General features: G+C 28.0%; 1 protein-coding gene across 1 annotated transcript; it reads left to right on the top strand.

Moving 5' to 3' along the window:
• Positions 1 to 12785: 12785 nt before the first annotated feature.
• On the top strand, positions 12786 to 15185 carry LOC114165864 (Protein kinase superfamily protein). Its single transcript, XM_028050477.2, has 5 exons — positions 12786 to 13289; positions 13381 to 13516; positions 13632 to 13768; positions 13874 to 13997; positions 14255 to 15185. Exons 1-5 carry the CDS (start codon positions 12897 to 12899, stop codon positions 14857 to 14859), a joined length of 1395 nt encoding a protein of 464 aa, XP_027906278.1. The 5' UTR covers positions 12786 to 12896; the 3' UTR covers positions 14860 to 15185.
• The last annotated feature ends 4872 nt before the right edge of the window (positions 15186 to 20057 follow it).

The following is a 20057-nucleotide window of genomic DNA, read 5'->3' as shown; positions in this document are numbered from 1 at the left end:
ACTTTATTGTCTTTGATAATCATACACAGCTTGAATAAAATCATATAATGTATAAGATATTTAACTTTGCTAGAGAAACACTAAAGATCTTATGTGTGTCCATTGTTGAATATAATCGTTTTACTATTTAATTATCAAAATTTATTACTTAATTAATCATATAAATTTTAAAATATATATTTAATTATTGATGGGTGTGTTTTTAGTATATGAATGAACTACATTTACAAATTATAAAGTAATTCTTTTATTAGTATGTCTTAGAATAGGTACAAAAATTTTGTTAGAATGAGCTAATAAACAAAGGGGTTAGGTATAATAATAGAAGTCAATTTTACACACAAAAAATAAAGAGTTTGAAAGAAAAATATTCAACCTCATTCTTTGATTTTCGTTTCTTTTTATACATACTTGTAAAAAAACACATATATTACGTATATATTTACTTTTATTTTGTGATAACATAAAAAATATACAGTAAAAAAAAATAAGTATACAATAAATAATGTTTATTATAAATAAATAATTTCTTTAAAAATATAGTTATTGAATTTTATAATAAAAATAAAAATAATAAAATTATTTATATTAATAAAAAATAAAATTAATAATAAAATGTGTTTAAAATATAAATATTATAAACCGTTATAAAAAAAAATTCCATTATCATAGTTATTATAAATTATATATGAGGCAGGTTTTTCTTAGCCATAGATGGAGTCGAAAATCAAAATGTAATTGATTATTTAACTTTGCCGACCTAATATGTGTATATAAATTCAAACAAATAATTATATAATATATAATACAGTCAGCAGAAACAGAATTAGAGTGTATTTCTGAAGGAAGTGACGTAGTTTTTTTGCATCATGATTCGTGATTTTCCTTTTTCTCTTTCTTATTTGACCTAATCAAATTTAGAAGCAATGAAACAAAAATTAATTGTTCATTGCATGGAACCTTTTAAAACTGTAGAACCCTAGAACCTGCATTTGGAATTTAATCACATCGTTATCAGATGAAACTGTTCCTTTTTAGACACGACCTATACACGCTAAATTATCAAAAATAAAATTTTCTTAATATTGTTTCAATTAAAAAAAATAAAACAGATTGTATCAATATTTACGTTTTTCATGGAATAACACAGCTTACGATAAAAATAAACTATTTTAATTTCTTGATACTATACTTCTTTCACACTATCATTACGAAGTAATTTAAAGGATCAAGATCTTTTTCACTTTAGGGTCAGTCAATAAAGTAAGTTACTGAGACTTGAACTTTATATGGTCTTTCTTCTCAAATAAAAAGAACATCTTATAGTATTCGATGAGTTTATTATCTCAACTGATATCTAGATATAATTAAGACCTACCTAACATTTATCTAAGCTTAAATGTTAAAAGTGATCATGGTTAAGATGAAAATAATTTATTGACAACAATATAATATAATTTAATAAGATTTAAATTTATTTAAAATGGTTTGAAAGATCTTTTAAAGATTTTTTTTATATATATAAATTATTCCATTAGAATTTTGATGGTATTGCAAGATCTTTTAAGATTATTCACATCATACCAATGAAACTTAAATACAATTCAAGTAAGAAATTAATATTATTTTCAACTTAAAATCTTATAAAATAATATATCTGTGAGTTTTCGTTTTTCTTTTTACATATTGTTTAACTTTTTTTTTTATCAATGTGAACCAAAGTGATTTCGTTAGTTAAAATCGAAGGGTGAAACTTGGTGACTCGATAACTCTTTTATCCACTTTGATTGATATCGAACTAAAAAACCCTCATCAAAACAATTCCAATTATAACTTTGGATTCAGTTATCAAGATTTCATCTTAAACTCATTTCATAATGTTCTTGAAAAGACAAAAAAACACATAAGGATTAAAGGAGAAAGTACGAGAAATTTACCACCTCAACAACAAGCCAAGTAGCTCAAGAGAAGAAGGTCAAAAGATATCCTTCCATGTGCAAAATCTTAGTTTGAGGAAGAGAATGGAATTTTAAAAAAAAAAAAGGAAGAAAGAATGAGAAATGAAAAATGATATTGCACAGTATAAATTTTTTTGAGAGGTGTCTCATGATAAAATTAATAATTTTGTACAACTTTCAAGATTTCTTTTAATCACACTCCATGCACAAAATTAAGAAACCCACTTGTAAAGTCAAAACATTATGAAACTCATTAAATTAACCTACGAGAAGACAGACAAAACGTTCGATCACAAAATTCCCAAACTACTATATTACATTATCTCTCTTATAAAATAATGTCGTATCTCTTTTTCTCTCCTCGGAACACAGATTTCCTTAACATAACCTTTTTGTGATTTATTATTTGAGGTAGGTTTGATTAAAGTTAAAAACCATAAGAAATTCAAGGAAATATAAATGTAAACCACCCTTACATATTGTGGGCTTTAAGGGAACATGTAAAGAGTACACCCAAACATTAAAAAAAAAATGTATCATTTTTCTAATCAAGATGATTTAAAATTAAAATCCCATTCACTTATCTTTTGATCATCTAACCATACCAGAAAGGGAAAGCTTCTTTAAACCCTATCCATTTTGTTCACATATCTTTACATGTGCCTCCCAAAAATAAACACACATGACCTAGGAAATTGCGAAGAACCGCGACACCAGTAAACAACCCCATAAAACCAGCATACGATGAAACTGCAAAGAAATGGTGGTTTTGGCAACATGACAAAGAAATGATGTTACTTTCTCTAACAACTTCGTTTTATGGTCTGAACGTCCATAAGAACTTGTGGTGTCAATATTCAAAGTCTATTACGAAATACGGGACCACCATGATGCAAGTGATCTTAGAAATAGTAATCTCTTCCTCAAGTGTGAGGAGACCCTTCACGAATCTGGCTCTAATACTACATATTGTTAGGTCTTTCGAGAAAGGATGACTGGAAAAGTATAACAATAATGAGCATGAGCCCAATTATATAAGGAATTAACACAATTCTCGATCCAAAATCTTAAGACAATGAGTTTATGGACCTTAATCCTTATATCATTTTCAACTTTCTTATTTTTATTCAATGTGAAATTTAGACTCACACTTCGATTTCCAAATACTTCAATTCATTCGTGGAATTGGACAAGTAGTACGTGATTTCTATATCTTTGACATTTTTTATTGTTCTTGCCGGCTTCATGTTGCACTCTTCCAAAATTTATTCATAGAGGTTAATAATGAAGTCTTCTTACCCAAGTGAAGAAAATGTTTGTTTTCCAACGTAGCAAAGTGAGGTATTGAAAGATGTATTTATCTTTCTAAACACAAATTGTAATGTTTACTTTTGTTTATTGATGTAAAGTAAATTATAGAAAATTGATAAATCTAAAATATTGAGACAGTTAATTTATAAATTCTTTTTTATATTATGTTTTATTTTATTTTCTATTTTTATTCAGAAACTTATGCCTCATTTTAGAAAAAATAAATTTAGACTTAAACTTAGATTCTGAAAAAAAAATCCTTTGTTTAAACATTTTAATTGCAGGTTATGTATATATGAAGTTTTAAATAAAATTATATATTCTTACAACAAATGTTTACATTTAAATAATACAAGACCCACTTAGTTCAATATTACTGATTTGAACTGGATTGTTTAAAAGAATACAAGTCAATTAAAATTCAATAACTCGTATTTCATTTCTTCTAGATTTGATTAAAATAAACTGATAAGTACCTTTACTTAAAGTATTACAAATCATGTTGTGTATATAGTCTCTTAAAAATTGAAATTAGTTTAAAATCAGTCTCACAATGATAGTAACATATATGTTTTCAGAAATTAAATTAATGGATATTTAATACTCTAAATATTATTTATATAATTGTATTAGTTTAATAAGGATTTAAAAAATGAATTGGTAGTTTAATCTATAGAAGTTATCTATAAGTGCGTTGGCGTGTAATTGTGAACGGTGTTTTGAATTTGGAAGTAGGTAGTTTGAAATTGGAGGGTCTGCCACGGTAGCAACTTTTGGTCTGTATCTTTTTTCAGCGCAACCGTGTATTCTTAATTTTCAGTCACCCACTACAAATTAACTAAATGCATTTCATCAATTTTAAAAGGTAGCAAGGAACTTTCCAAAATAAAAGAAAAAAAAAATGAAAGAATAGTACAAAATAAAGTTATATCTTTTAATTGCTTAGGTAACAGTACGCATAATTCTTTTGTATTTAAAAATAAAAAAATACATTTAAAAATTATAACCTATATGTTAAGTTAACTAAAAAAAATATTATTATCATCACATATCTAAACTATTATTTGTTTAGAATATCATAATTTTGTTTCTAAAACATATAATAAGCTAAGAAAAGAATATACATATATAAATTATTTTTAATCTTCCCTCTTAAATAAACATTTTATTGACAAAAATGTACTTGAAAATAGGGATGTAATGTTTGCAATTATAATGATCACCTTTTTAAGCAAAACTTTCATTGATTTCTTCGTGCTTCAAAGACTTTTAAAACATTAAAGCTTATTTTAATTGTCCGATTTTCCTCCGGTTCATAATTCTTTCACCAATTTTCTAATCCTAACAAACAAAAACTTAAGAAATACATATTTGGCATAACACTGACATCATTTGATGGTGATTATAGAATTATTTTCGATTATTGAGTGTGGCACTTTTATAATTTAGTCGAATGTTACAGTAATGATTTTTCTAGAACACTGTTGTCATATATCTCATTGTATATAATGAGGTTCGACTCTTTTTATCATGTTGTTATTCACTTTTTTCTATGTTGGATTCCTTTTCTCCATTGTATTTTTTGGGTTTTTCTTGTATTGATTTTTCATGTCTCACAGTGGTCCATATAAATTGGTGTTTTTACTCAAAGAAAAATATTCATATTTACATGTAAAATTTACGGTGGATAATTAATATATGTAAATATCTGTTACTTGTGACCGATTAATATTTTACTACCCATTTATAAATGTGTTGGATTAGTTATTATATTATGTGTTGGATTAGTTATCATATTATCTATATTTATTATGTGTATTTTGTAGATATTCGTTATTTATAAAAAATTATATTTAAAATTGAATTTATATTTTATTTAATTAAATTTATTTGAAATTAAAATTTAATGAATATTTTATTAGATTAAATTTAATTAAAATTAAAATTTCATTTATATTATATATTAATATTTTTATAATTTTATTTAGATTTTATTTTAAAAAATTATAAGATATATTTTTTTAAATATTTGTAAGTATTCACTAATATTTGAAAGTTATTTAAAGCACATGTATTTTTAAATGAATGTTTCCTCTTCGATATCCATTTATTATTTCTTACTATATTTTTTTTATATAAAATATATATATTTTTTAATTTGTAGGTATAAGACAAACAACACAAACACACACAACTAAAATCAACTAAAATATAGATGAATCAAACATACCGACAATAGGTAAAATGAAAATTTTATACTAATAAAAAAAATTACAATAACACCTCTCTCTTTCAGTAAAAGAATATCAAGGAGGCATGTGGTTTCTTTTATAACCACCATGCCATGTCCCATGGATATTCCCAGCTATGTGGGACACAGTGGCGGAATTATGTATTGACAGAGGGGATCTCCATTTTTTTTTTAATTTATTATATATATATATATATATATATATATATTTTATATATTTTTTAAAATTATATTTATATATTATTTTTATTAAATTTATATTATGAAAATTTAATAAAAAATAAAATAAAAAATTTAATAGAGACATTGATTTATAAAAGAGATTAGATTTTTTTTTTACTATAAAATTTTTTTACTGTGTAAATTATCATGAAAATGTGTGAGGAGAAATAAATATAAAGAGATAGATTGAAAACTGAGGTTGGAGAACACATAGATTGAGATTAGGGATGGCAACGGGGCGGGGCGGGTACGGGTATCATGATCCCATCCCCATCCCCATAATAAAAATTCATCCCCATCCCCATCCCCAAACCCAACGAGTATACAACTTTTGACCTATCCCCATCCCCACCGGTTAACGGGTATTTTCTTATACCCATACCCATACCCATTTTTTTATTGTTCCATATATCAATTAAATATTTTTTATAAAAAAAATTTAAAAATCACACCAACGGAATCATGATACTATCAAAATATTCAATATTAAAATAACATACTCTTTTTGATTTTCATGATGTCAAATATTAAGAAAAATATTATAATAGTATAAATCTCAAATTAAAGTATCAAATAACAACTAAATAAAATTCAAATAATTATATAAAAGCTAAAAAATTACACATTACTAAAATTTTATAATAACCAAAATATTTATTAATTTTACAAATGATCAGTGGTTTCATTTGCATTCGATCCACCTACACATAGAAAAAAAATGAAAAATTAGATATGATATAATAATTGAAATTGAAAATTTTAATTACTAGAATATAATGTACCTTCTTCATCAGATTCATTTTCACTCATGAGAACATCTTTTCCTTTTAATTTTTTAACACCTACAAACACCAAATGTAGAATATTAGATGAGAATTCACAAAAAATACTAACAAAAAATATTAATAAATTTGAGTAACTTACCTAGATGGTTTGAGTTCCATATCCAACTTCTTGTACACATCAAAGCCTCTATAGTAATATGATGAAGTCGACTACGGTGAGAAGTTAATATCTGACCACCAGTACTAAAAGCAGATTCAGAAGCTACAGTTGTTATTGGAATAGCTAAAACATCCCTTGCAATTGCTTGAAGGGTTGGAAACTTTAACCCATTTGTTTTCCACCATGATAGGATATCAAATTCTTGTGTAACCGGCAAATTATCTTCTTCCAAGTAATAATCCAACTCTGTTTTCATAACTGTAGTTCTAGATTTTTTCTTTTTTGCCATAAACTCTAAAAATTCATTCGCATCATTATCAACATCCTTTCCCAACTCCAATGATGTAGCTCTATAAGAAGAAGTTTCATTCTTTTTTGATTGATATTCCAAAACCAAATCATAGCACATTTGACGAATCCTACTAAGTTTCAGATCAAAATCATTACCATACAATTTATAAAAATAATATTCTAACATGTCCATCTTGTACCTTGGATCTAAAACTGAAGCAATTGCCAATATATCATGAATAACACTCCAGTAACTTTCAAATTTCTTTAACATTTGTATTGCCATATTTTGAATGGTTATCTCAGGAGATTTAACCCAATCATTTATTGCAATCTTGATCTCACAAATCTTTGGGAAAAAGATGTTGGCAGTTGGGTATTTGGAGCCAGAAATGATTTCTGTGATGTCATTAAATAATTTTAGCCTTCGACAAACATCCTTTGCAAATTCCCACTGCATATCAGTTGGCAAAGAAGTGTATTGAGCTTCACGTTGCTTTAACCTAAAAAACACATCCTTATAACATATGGCAATATCAAGCATCTTGTAAGTAGAATTCCATCTAGTTGGGCAATCCAAACTTAACTTTTTAGTGAAAGAAATTCGCAATTGTCTAGCTGTTTCCTCAAATTTTTCCATTCTTTTAGGAGTTGCTGTCCAATATGCTACACTTTCTCGAATTTTTTCCCACCCCTTCTTTTAGGACGGCTAACCCTTCTTTCACAATCAAATTAAGGATATGTGCTGAACAACGCATATGAAGCAAAGACCCTTTCTTAATGAGTGTGTCCAACTTCAACTTATCCTTAATTTTTTCAATCATGCTATCATTTGTGCTGCAGTTGTCTAAAGTGATAGTAGACAATTTTGTATCAATATTCCAATCGAACAAACAATCAACTAATACATTGCAAAGTCGATCAGCTGTGTGAGGTGCGGGAACATAAATGAACCTATAAATTAAGCAATGTTTTGTAAGACATATAATCTTTCTAGAGGTGCATAAAAAAAATTACTGGAAAATTTATAAATTAAAAAAGGTGTACCTCAAAATTGTATTTTGTAATGTCCAATTGTCATCAATATAGTGAGCTGTGATAGACATATACCCTTTCTTTTGATTGCTTGCAGTCCACATATCCGATGTAATTGCTATTCTTCCTTTATTTGTATCTATCAACTTCATAACAACTTGTTTTTCATGTTCATAGATGCCGAGTATCTCTTTCTTTATCGTATTTCGTGAAGGAAGTTGAAATAATGGTTGAATTGTTGTCACGAATCTAATAAAACCAATATGGTCCACTATTGACAATGGATATTCATGCAATATAATCATTGTTGCAAGTTCCCTCTTGGCATTTTCTTCATTATAAGCTCCACAAGCCAATTCCTTTTTGCCACTTGAAATCTTAGAAAAAAGTGTTTTTTGTCCCCCTTTTCCTTCAACTTTTATCTTTTCAAAGTGTTCCCACACAACACTTTTCAATTTCCCTTTCTCAGGCTCTACTTGTGTTGTTGAATGTATTTCATCATGAACTTCTGAAGGTGTTTGCGTAGATGGATTCAATGGAGATTGACTGTCATTATTGGAACTTTGAAAGGGAGTTGGTTGTTGTGAACACTGTGGTGGACTTGGTACCTGCAAATCTTGATCTCCTGTGCTCATTTTCTCTAGAAACTAACATACGTAACAAAAAAAAATCAAACAAAGTAAAAAAGTTAATTTCTTTTTTAACAAAATATAAAAGGAAAACCAATAATCAAGTTTAAAAATATTTCAAATATTTTTTATACTATTAAAAATTTATATTATACCACTTAAACGAAATAGCACAAATAACAAAATTAAATTAATAATAATTCAAATTTAAACATAGATTCTTCATCTTTTGATCTTGAATTAAATTAAGGATTTATGCAATTGAGCACTTAAAATTGAGAATTAAACATTATCATGAAACAAAAAATAAATAATAAATAAAATTATCATAAAGGAGTAAAGATAATTAAATGTGTGACCCAAATTTGAGAATATCCATTTGAACATAACATAACGGAAAAAAAAATGTATAATTAAGATTATGATAAAAGGAAAAGTACCTTGAAGATCTGCTTAAACCTTAAAGAACAAGCCAAACAATTAAAAGAGAGTAAAAAAGTGTATAACCAAAGTAACAAAAAGAAGAGCTACAAAATAAGAGTCAAACATTTTCATGAAAATAAATAAATAAATAAAGATAATCAAATGTGTAACCTAAAAATTATTTCATAGAATGAAATTGAGGAACACCTATTTGAACATAACCATGTACAGAGAGTAAAAATTATGTAATAAGAAGAAGAAAAATTACCTTCAAAATTAAATCTTGAAAAACAAACCAGACAATTGAGAGAGTAAACAAAGTGTATAACAAAAAACAAAGAGAATGAGAAATATGTTATATATATATATATATATATATATATATATATATATATATATTATATTATATTATATTATATTATATTATATATTATATTATATTACTATGTATATATATATTATATGTGTGGATATCTTATGTTTATATATATATATATATATATAATTATTTATATATATTATATTATATATTATATTATATTATTATTACTATGTATATATATTATATGTGTGGATATCTTATGTTTATATATATATATATATATATATATATATATTTATAGATATATATTTATTTTAAGTATATATTATATTATATTATATAATAATATAAATATAATAATATATATTATATTATTATGTATATATATTATATGTATATGCGTAGATATTTTATGCTTTTATATATATATATATTTCTTTTAAATTTTTATAAATTTGTAATGTTATAAATTTGTTTATAAAAGATTTCACTAGTTAAATGATTAATTTGTTTTATACGTATATATTATATATATTATATTATATTATTATGTATATATATTATATGTATATTATATTATATTATATTATATTATATTATATTACATGTATATGTGTAAATATATATATATATATATATATATATATATATATATATATATATATAAAAGTATATTTTATTTATATGTATATATACTATATTATATTATATTATATTATATTATATTATATTTTATGTGTAAATATATTATTTATTTATATATATTTTTTAGATTATTTAATAAATTATAAATAGTTTAGTAATTTAAGCGGGGACGGGTATTTGGGCGGGTATATATATATCCCCATCCCCATCCCCAGTTGAAAATTTCGGGTATTACCCATACCCATACCCATACCCAGTCAAAGCGGAGATTCCCCGTCAAAACGGGGACGGGTTCGGGTGATACCCACGGGCACGGGTTTATTTGCCATCTCTAATTGAGATTGAAGTAATTATTGCATGATCTCTCACACATCAAGTTTAGTATCTTATTATGAGTTATGTATAGATTTATGAATCTTTTTAGGATGTTTCTCCAAATTAAGTTTATCTCAACTTAGTATAAACTTAATTATGATTTTAGGGATTCTTCTATAAAATTGGTATGAACCCTAATTATACTTTTTCCTAAATTATTATAACCCTTAATTATGAAATTTAGGAATTTTGTGTTTTCTGCTGTCTATGATAATTTTTTTTTTCTAAGTTTTGAATTTATACTTTGTTGCTTATTTAATTAAAATGGTATAAATTTTGTTATGTCTTGCATTGTGATAATTGTGATTTCTGAATATAAATTTTATTTTTTTCTAAATAGTTGAGATGAGATAAAGAGTAAAAGAAATGATTCTTTTTTTAAAGAAGGAGATTTGTGATAAAGATGAAAACAATACATATATGTTAACTAAACTTTTCATGAGAACCAAGAATTCAAGACAATGAAAATCAAATCTCTAAAGTTTCTAAAGTTTTATATAATGAATTTAAAAATTCATTAGAACACGATCCGGAAAAAACGTCTTCATGATACAAATTTCATCAAATTAAATTAATGAGATACAAAAAGCTTATCTGAAATGATATTCATGGTTAGTATCATGATATAATAATATGATATAATAACGAATAATAGTCATATTTTTTTAATTCTACCATTATATGTATTTATTTAAAAAAAAAAGTTATAAATAAAAAATTTAATTTGGTACCCTTAAATTTGTTTCTCTTAATTGAGCCACCGGTGGACATCTTTCTTCACATAATCATAAACTCGTATTTATGTTATATTTTCATTATATAGTGTGTTTGTTTCATTAGTAGATTTCTTCAATACATTGATATTGGGTCAAAAGATTTTCGACAAAGGACAAAATTAAGTCATTTTATTTTTTCTAAATAGTAATGTATTTTTAGGTCTTAAACTGCCAAAATTTGAAAAAAAAAAATACATAAATTTGATATTATATTAGTAGGTGATAATATTATAATGTTATTAAGTTAATATATAAATTAAAATTATATTTATTAAAAGAATAACCATTGATAAATAAAGAAGCAGAAAAACATCCAATTTTATAAAAAGTTTGTAAAAGTAACAGTCAATTTTTAAAAATTTAATAAATTATTATATTTAAAGGGTAAAATCGGTATTTTGAAAAATAGACACAAAAAGAAGAATTCCCTTTATATATTTATATATTGTTATAGATATATAAGGATCGAATAAAATACAAGTCAATCACATTTGGGATTGATAGTGGCACGTGAGACTACATGACATTGATAGTCCATATGTTACACTACAAAACTTAACATGTAAAAAACAACAAATTTTGCAAAAAAAATAGTAATATTTAAAAATTTAAAAACAAGATTTTAGTGTTTGTAACAAAATCTAATTGGGTCAATTTTTCAAAAATTAAGATTTATTGAAAAAGAAAAAAGTGGAAACCTACTTACAACTTTTCAATAAAGATTAAGATAAAAGGCGTAATTAAGCCAATATTTTATTATAAGTTGCACTCAATTAATCCTTCTTTACCTATAATCCAAATTTTATATCAATTTCATGTTTTTTACTATGTAATATCTGAATTTCACTAAGCTTCTAGAGTGTCTAATGTTAGGGAAATGATTCTCCAACAAAGTGTGGCCCCTTCTCTATTTTGTTAAGTTCCTCGTAATTTGTACATATATAAAATACGAAAAAGTAAGAGAAAGAGAGATAGTTGTATACAGTGTTGCTTTTTTATGCTAAAAAAATATTAAAATGGATATATTCAGATGTGTCACAACACTCACATTGCTACAAGATTAGTTTGAGAAACATTGAACCAGTAGTTCCTTATAATCAATATTTTTGACCTAAATAAAATTTGAAGCCATGGCAAGTAACGAAGAATGAAGGTTGACGAGTAAAGAGTAAAGCCTCGTGTTCCACGGTATCTAGAATTTGCTTTGTTTGCTTACTGTTGATTTGATGAAGAAACAAGCCATCAGGGTTCTTGTGGAAGAAGCTTCTTAGGAGGTGTTATTTTCAGCAATGGAATTGAATCAATTAACTATTTCCAATTTCAATCACATGGCCTCACTTAGATATATACTTTTTAGCACACGGGAGAAAAACCAACCACAACAAAACCTTAAAACCATTTACATTACTTTACAAAGGTAGCCACATACTATAGCTATTATTTTCTAATAATATATAACACAAAGTCCTGCATCAAGTGACATGAAATAGATTATATCGATTACCCTGGCCTACACGGGAGAAAAAAAAACAAAAACACAAGGATAATGAAATCAAATGCTTTAGCAAAGTCTAAAAAATTACCTCAAAACCTTTATGCCTTTGTCTTGTGACACCTATAAAAGCAGAACAATCTAACATAATTTTGCAGTTCTCGAAAAGGGTAACAAAAACACACTTTAGCCGGCAAACATAGCTTAATACAAAAAAAAAAATGCCTTCAAAGAGGCTTCAATGGAGATCCTTAATACTAGGTTGTTTCAAGGCCAAGAACCAACCACCTTTGGATGCTCCAAACATAGTTTCGAAAAAGTCTTCATCAAGTAGAATCTTCCTCTCTGATTTAAGCCTCAGCGATTATTCATCACTCTCTATCATGAGTGATTTGTCCAATTCTCTGGTGGGATCAAATCTGCGTATTTTCACCTACCAGGAGCTCAAGGAGATCACAAACAGCTTTAACAAATCCAACATTCTTGGGGAAGGTGGGTTTGGGAAAGTGTATAAAGGGTTTATCGATGACAGTTTTAAGCGTGGGTTGAAAGCTCAGGTTGTGGCAGTTAAAGCCTTAAACTTGGATGGAAAACAAGGCCACAGAGAGTGGTTGGTAAGAATTTGCTATTTGCTAATTTCTAATTCTTCAATTTTCGATTCCTCTGTCTTTAACAAATTTGACTAATTCTTTTTGTTTTTTGTAGGCTGAAGTAATCTTTCTGGGGCAGTTGAAGCATCGCCATCTGGTTAACTTAATTGGCTATTGCTGCGAAGATGAACACAGGCTTCTTGTGTATGAATACATGGAGAGGGGAAATCTGGAGGAAAAACTTTTCAAAGGTACTTGCATACATACCCTTTCAAAGAGGGAGAAGAAAGCGAAACAAGACAAAACAAAAAAGTTAAAGCATTTTCTATGATTTCTTACAAAAATGGTTACCCTCTTAAAATGCAGGTTATGTAGCAGCCTTGCCATGGCTAACAAGAATCAAAATAGCACTTGGGGCAGCTAAGGGACTTATGTTTCTTCATGAAGAAGAAAAACCAGTCATATACAGAGATTTCAAGTCCTCAAACATTCTACTCGACGCTGTAAGTTCTCTCTGCCCCTTTTGTTCGCTCAGTCTAAGAACATCACAATCTTTCAACCGATTCAAATTTACACAAAATTGACATGTGTAAACTCATTTTCTTCAGGATTACAATGCCAAGCTCTCAGATTTTGGTTTAGCAATAGATGGGCCAGAAAAAGATCAAACACACATTACAACTCGTGTTATGGGCACGCAAGGTTATGCAGCCCCTGAGTACATCATGACAGGTATTACACAAAACCAATCTCAAGCCAACCCCTTTAATTCCATCCATCAAAACCAATCACTGTCATGATCACGATTTTGATTTCATCAGTCCTTCATGGAAGATGATGCAGCCTAATTTCGGTCGCATTGACTTCAAAAACTGACATGTTGCGACCGGAATCACAATCACAGTCAAAGACTTTTTTTTTCAAAACCTTGATCAAATCAAAACCTTCATTTATTGATTATACTAACACCCTTTTTTCTTCTTCATTAGGCCATTTGACGACCATGAGTGATGTATATAGCTTTGGAGTTGTACTGTTAGAACTCCTCACAGGAAAGAAATCCGTGGACAAAAAACGACCCAGCAGAGAGCAGGATTTGGTGGAATGGGCAAGGCCTCTGTTGAAAGATTCCTACAAACTGGAGAGAATAATGGACCCAAGACTTGAGGATCAATACTCAATTGAAGGGGCTAAAAAGTTTGCAGCTTTGGCTTACCAATGTCTGAGCCACCATGCAAAGGGTAGGCCCACCATGAGAACAGTGGTTCGAACCTTAGAGCCTCTCTTGAAACTGAAAGACATCCCAGTTGGCCCTTTTGTCTATGTGGTGCCCAATGAGGAAGACAAAGACATACCCAAAGTGAATGAAAAAGTAACAGAAAATGACCATGTTGTTGAGATCAACCAAATTGAGGAGTTAAAACCCAAAGAAGAAGAAAAGGCAGAGAAAAAAGAAAAGGGTCACCACCGGCAACGAAGAAGTCGTCGCCACAAACGCCGAGTTAAGCCCTTGAGGTCTCAACCTGTTTATTCTGACACTGCTCTGTACAAAACTCTTGGCACAAATCTTTACTCTCCCAAAGAAGCACAGTGAAGATACGGTCATGGATACCAGTTTTGCATGATTCATCATCTTCAATTCTTCGTAGCTATAGATAGGGAGATTAAAAATTCAGGTTAAATTCCTTGTATTATTTACCATAAAATTCTCATTTTGAACAACGTGTAGATAATTTTTCGAACATGAAATGGCTCCGGGAACAATATGTTGCTGAAAAATTTCAAGTGACAGTACTTAATCCGAGAGCCTGATGTAAAAATCTAAGGACTTCGATGTTTTGTTATACAAACAAAAACATCATAGGAGGAGAAAGAGAAAGAGAAATAATGTACGATATACATCTCAGTTTTTTCATTTTTTTTTTGGCGTGTAGTTTGATTTTGATATTTTCTTTCTAGAAATTCCAACATGTTTTATTGAGTACTGGTCACTGATGTTACATGTGCCTAAATTCGTTCACGTACTTCTTTAAATTATTCTAATTACATGTACATACACACACCTTTGGCAGCCTATTTAAATTTAACACATATTTCACAGTTTATGGAGATTTTTCCAAGTTTTCTACCTTATACCGTGACAAATTTGGCCGTTCTCGTTGAGCCTTAGGTGTGAAGCAAGTTAAAATTGAAGCGTTGTTCTGAAATTTCCACGTTGTAATTGAAAAGTGTGGCCTTTCAAATGGTGCCTTACACTTGAAGCAAAATGAAGATTAAAGAACATAATTGAACTCTATCATCTGGTTCTGAGATTTCCATCTTCTTACATCCAAATTCATTTGAAAAACTAGTGATTTTGAAAGTGAAATGCGCCAAATTATTTTTAGACTTGATCCGTTGACTTCTATCACATGTTGACAAGTGGTTGTTTTTTATAGAACTTGTGTGTTGTGTATTAAATTTTTCCAAAACTGTGGCAATGGATATAGATTCATTCTGCTAAGTACCTGGTTTTGTATTTCCTTGTAATTTTTTAAGCCACTTTCATTTTGCGTGTGGAGAATAAAGTAAAGAAAATAAATGACTAAAAGCTTGTCCTGAAGTAGGTTGGAGATAGCCAAGAACTTAACTAACCAGTTAAGGACAAGGTGGGTGTCTGCTGACTGATATGGTCCATTTTAGTGACTTTATCTTCCAATTTATTAGAATATACCAATGGAAAGTTATTCAGGGAAAGGTTTATGAGCTTGAAACTTCTCGGTCATTCATGGCCAACAACACCTAAAAAGAACAGAGAAAAATTACCAACAACAAAACAAGACAATAGCATAGTTCTAGGGACAAGGTTGGTGTCTGTAGCAAAGTTAATCTTGGATAAATAATTTGGTAATTGGCTTATCCATATTAATTCAATGTTCTAGAATAGCAAGAAAACATGACAACAATTTCATATCAAATCAATCAGAGTTAACTTTCGTTTTGAGCTTGGTGTTGATATCACCTTCCTTTACCAACCCCAATCAGGAAATAGTGGGGTTAATGAAAATCACTTGCGGTAATGCTAAAATCACAAAATAAGAATCTCCAACTGTCCTCTGGTGACATGTCAACGATCAAAGCAAAGACTAATAATACTAAGACTAAGAAATATTGGCTCAGAAATTTATGGCATTTTCTGGAATGTTGCCATGTACAATCTTCCTAATAACACCATTAAAAAAAATCAGAATTCTGCACTTGCTTTAAATAAGTTCGTGATTAAAAAACAAACACATTCTATTCTACGGCGGAACTGTATAATATTAGGATGTGCAAGCAGACACAAAGTTGGTGGTCCAGCAGCCATAAAATCTAGCTACCTAAAGATAAAACAGGTTTGAAAATTAAACAAGTATACTTTGGATGGTTTATAAAAATCAATCCCCACTAACAGTTTTGAGATATTAAGTCATTTTCAAATTCTTGACTTTCCCATAACCAAATATTGATCACAGAATATACAAAAATCTCAAGTCATGAAATGACATGGTTGTTTTACATTGTGAACTGAGTTTGTGTGGAAAATTAGTACAGAGAAATAGGGTGTGGTTTTACATACCAATATGTTTAAGGTGCATTGTTCAACGCAGCAGAACAAGGTTAGGCATCATGGCACTTGTAAGATTCAAAATTCTTTAGATATAATTATCTAGCCATGACTGCGTGCATTCTATTCAAAAGTTTCAAAGAAGGAAGGCCACATATCTGATTCAACATGGTAGAGAAAGAAAGATTTTGTTTAACCTGTAGCAATTGCAGATGAACTGAAAAATGAAACCGTGACTTGAATATTTGTTGCCAACAAGTTGGACTAGAATGTGTCCAATTCAAGCTTCCACCAATCTAGTGTGTTCTTAATGTTAAAAGAGAGAATTTTAATCATAATTTAACCCTACAAAACTAGTTTGTTAAGTGATGTTGATCTGATACTACGTTAAAAAGTAGATTTTAAGTTTAACTCAATCCAATAAAATTGGATTTATAAAATAAGATTTCACTCAGTGTACTATAAAATTATGTTATCTTTAATAAACGTGTGGTCTCCGAGAATTAATACTAACCAAAATTTTATCTCATTCTTCTATTGTTTTCGTTTTTCCCCCGAGTGGTGGTAGCTGAACAACACATCCACAATGGGAACAAACCTTGCTGTTTATGTCATGTTATCATTGCAATGCAAAACCTTTCTCACATTTGAGACACAATTCACATTAATTTGGTATTTTGTCAGAGCAAGTATAGTGTTGGAGTTAGGTTCAGCCCACAATTTTGTATCCACAATCCATTCATATGACAAACCCTAGGAAACATTTGTTTAAGACTTTTTTCTCAATCTATTATTATTATAATTTAACAGGAGTATCAGTTTCAATGTTTTTCTGTAAGTTTCTTTTCTTTCTTATTCATTCCTTTTTAGCATCATTTTCTTGGATTTTTTTTCTTCACCCCACTACCATTCTGATTCAAGACTCTGTCCACATGTAATACTCGTTTATCATATGTGAATCTAACTAACCTAAACAACGTTCACATCGTTTAAGATTACTGTAACACTAATTGCCTCAGTAATTTCTTATCAGGTGTTGCATGAACATTCCTCAATGGTTAATGGTTGATCTTAAATATAAATACAATTTTATTCTTACTTACGTTTGTCGAAAGCAATTTTAATGATATTGTATGTGGAACTAAAAAAACTGGGCAAAGATTGAACACTTGGTCAAGGGCTAAAATAATATTTAACGTTGGCGTGACAGAATGCACAACTTAAAGGGAACTTGCTTACGGGTATCACTGCATCATCGTTTTTTTGAGTTGAATATCGAGTTTTGCATTTTTCATATGAAGAAAACTATACCCTATTGTTTAATGGCAAGGATAAACTTTTTAGAGATAGGTTTTCAAATTATCTTACATAATTAAGTTGTTAACACGTCGATGTCATATGTGATTATGCATAATTAATCTTCTTGGTGTTAGATTTTAGCATTAGAAACTAATGCTGAATTTTACAATTGAAAAAAAAATGACAACGATAGAGTAAACAATTTTACCACGACGTCATCAAATTTTACATTCAAAGCACCAATGCATTCAAGAACATTCAAAGCACCGATACATTCGAGAACAAAGTATTGTTCCCCTGTTAGTACCACCATATTAAAACTACTTATTGCATCAACTAAACATGAAAATTAATGAAGAAAAAAACTAACAATAGTCTACATGTTTATGTTTTTCATAATTATCATTTTTCCATAATAGATGGTAGAGTTTATCTGCAAACATTTAAAACATTTATGTATTTAAAACATAAATATCAAAATCTATTGCTAAATTGAACAATTTTATATTTATTAATTCATACGTGAAGTTAAGTCATAATTCACGTGTTTATTATATTTTATTGAATAAATATTAAATTAAAAAACAATAGGCAAGAAGTTTGACAAAAATCAGAAGCTGACATCTTGTATACGGACTTGGTGTGACACGAATTCGAACTTTTTAGCATTTTCCAAAAAACCACTTTCATATTAGCTACTTTTATGCAATAATATTTTCAAAATTTTAGATATTTTTGCTTGTTAGGATTTCCTGTGAACTATTTTAAATAAGATTTATCTAAGATTCAATGATAATCGTAGTCTATATTTTTATTTGCACTAATAATTTACAAACAATGATATTTTAAAAGGATTTTTCAAAAACTAGTTTCAAAAGTAAATACATTAAAATTAAGATAAAAATGATAAGTTTATGAAAATTGAACTCATCTATTTCTCTTGTTTTCATTATCATTAAAATAAAAAATGGATTAAATTAAAAAAATTATTTATAAAAAATAATTATAAAATAAATATTTTCTATAATTTTATGATTGATTACAAAAAAAATCATGATAGTTATGATTGAAAAAAACAAGAAATTTTCTAAATTAATTCTTTTTAGTGCTTTTTATGGTTAAATGGGCCTAACAATTGTTTTTTGTTTTTTTTGTGTAGTTATTTTATGTGATCCAATGGGCTTATCAATTTTTTTGCGTTTTTTGTGTAGTTTTTTCTTTTGCTAAATGGGTTACTTTTGGGAGTGCTTTCAAGTGTCTGTTTAAAATAACCTAAAAATTTCAATAACTTTATACATCTAATCTAAGGTACCTTAATTATCAAAACACTTTGAAAAAAATCAAAGTATAAATAATTAAATTTAGATACTGCTTTTTTAAACATTTATTAAATAAAATTTATTAAAAACTACAAAATTGATTATACTAAACAAGTAGACGGGTTGACTCGCCTCATCCTTCCTTTGACTTGACAGGCTAGCAGGCTAGATGAATCGTACCATTGTAGATTGGAGGACCAAAAATCTAACCTGACTCGTTTTTATTTAGTCGGGTTGAGGAGCCAAAAATTTGAGCTAACCCGCTTCTATTTAGTCAAGTTGGTGGGTCAGCTTCTTAAATCCAATCCACTTTGTCACTCCTAAAATTATAACTACAAATTTAGTTTTAATAATTTTAGTAAGTAAATATTGAAAAATACAAAGTAATTTCATATTATTATCTTAATAATAAAAGGTCTTTTATCCCAAATAATACTATAAAATTAATTTAAATATTCTTAATATAAAATTATATATATATATATATATATTATTTATAGATTGTAAAATGTAGTTTTACATTAAAAGAAATAATTTTAAATATTTATTCTTCTTACATTACAAAACTCTAAGATGTGACCATTACAA

Source organism: Vigna unguiculata, chromosome 10 (assembly GCF_037176805.1).
Source record: "Vigna unguiculata cultivar grain cowpea cultivar isolate G323 ecotype 2 chromosome 10, ASM3717680v1, whole genome shotgun sequence".
NCBI lineage: Eukaryota > Viridiplantae > Streptophyta > Magnoliopsida > Fabales > Fabaceae > Vigna > Vigna unguiculata.
Note: the sequence above shows the minus strand (reverse complement) of the source record. Positions and strands in the feature narration are given on the sequence as shown.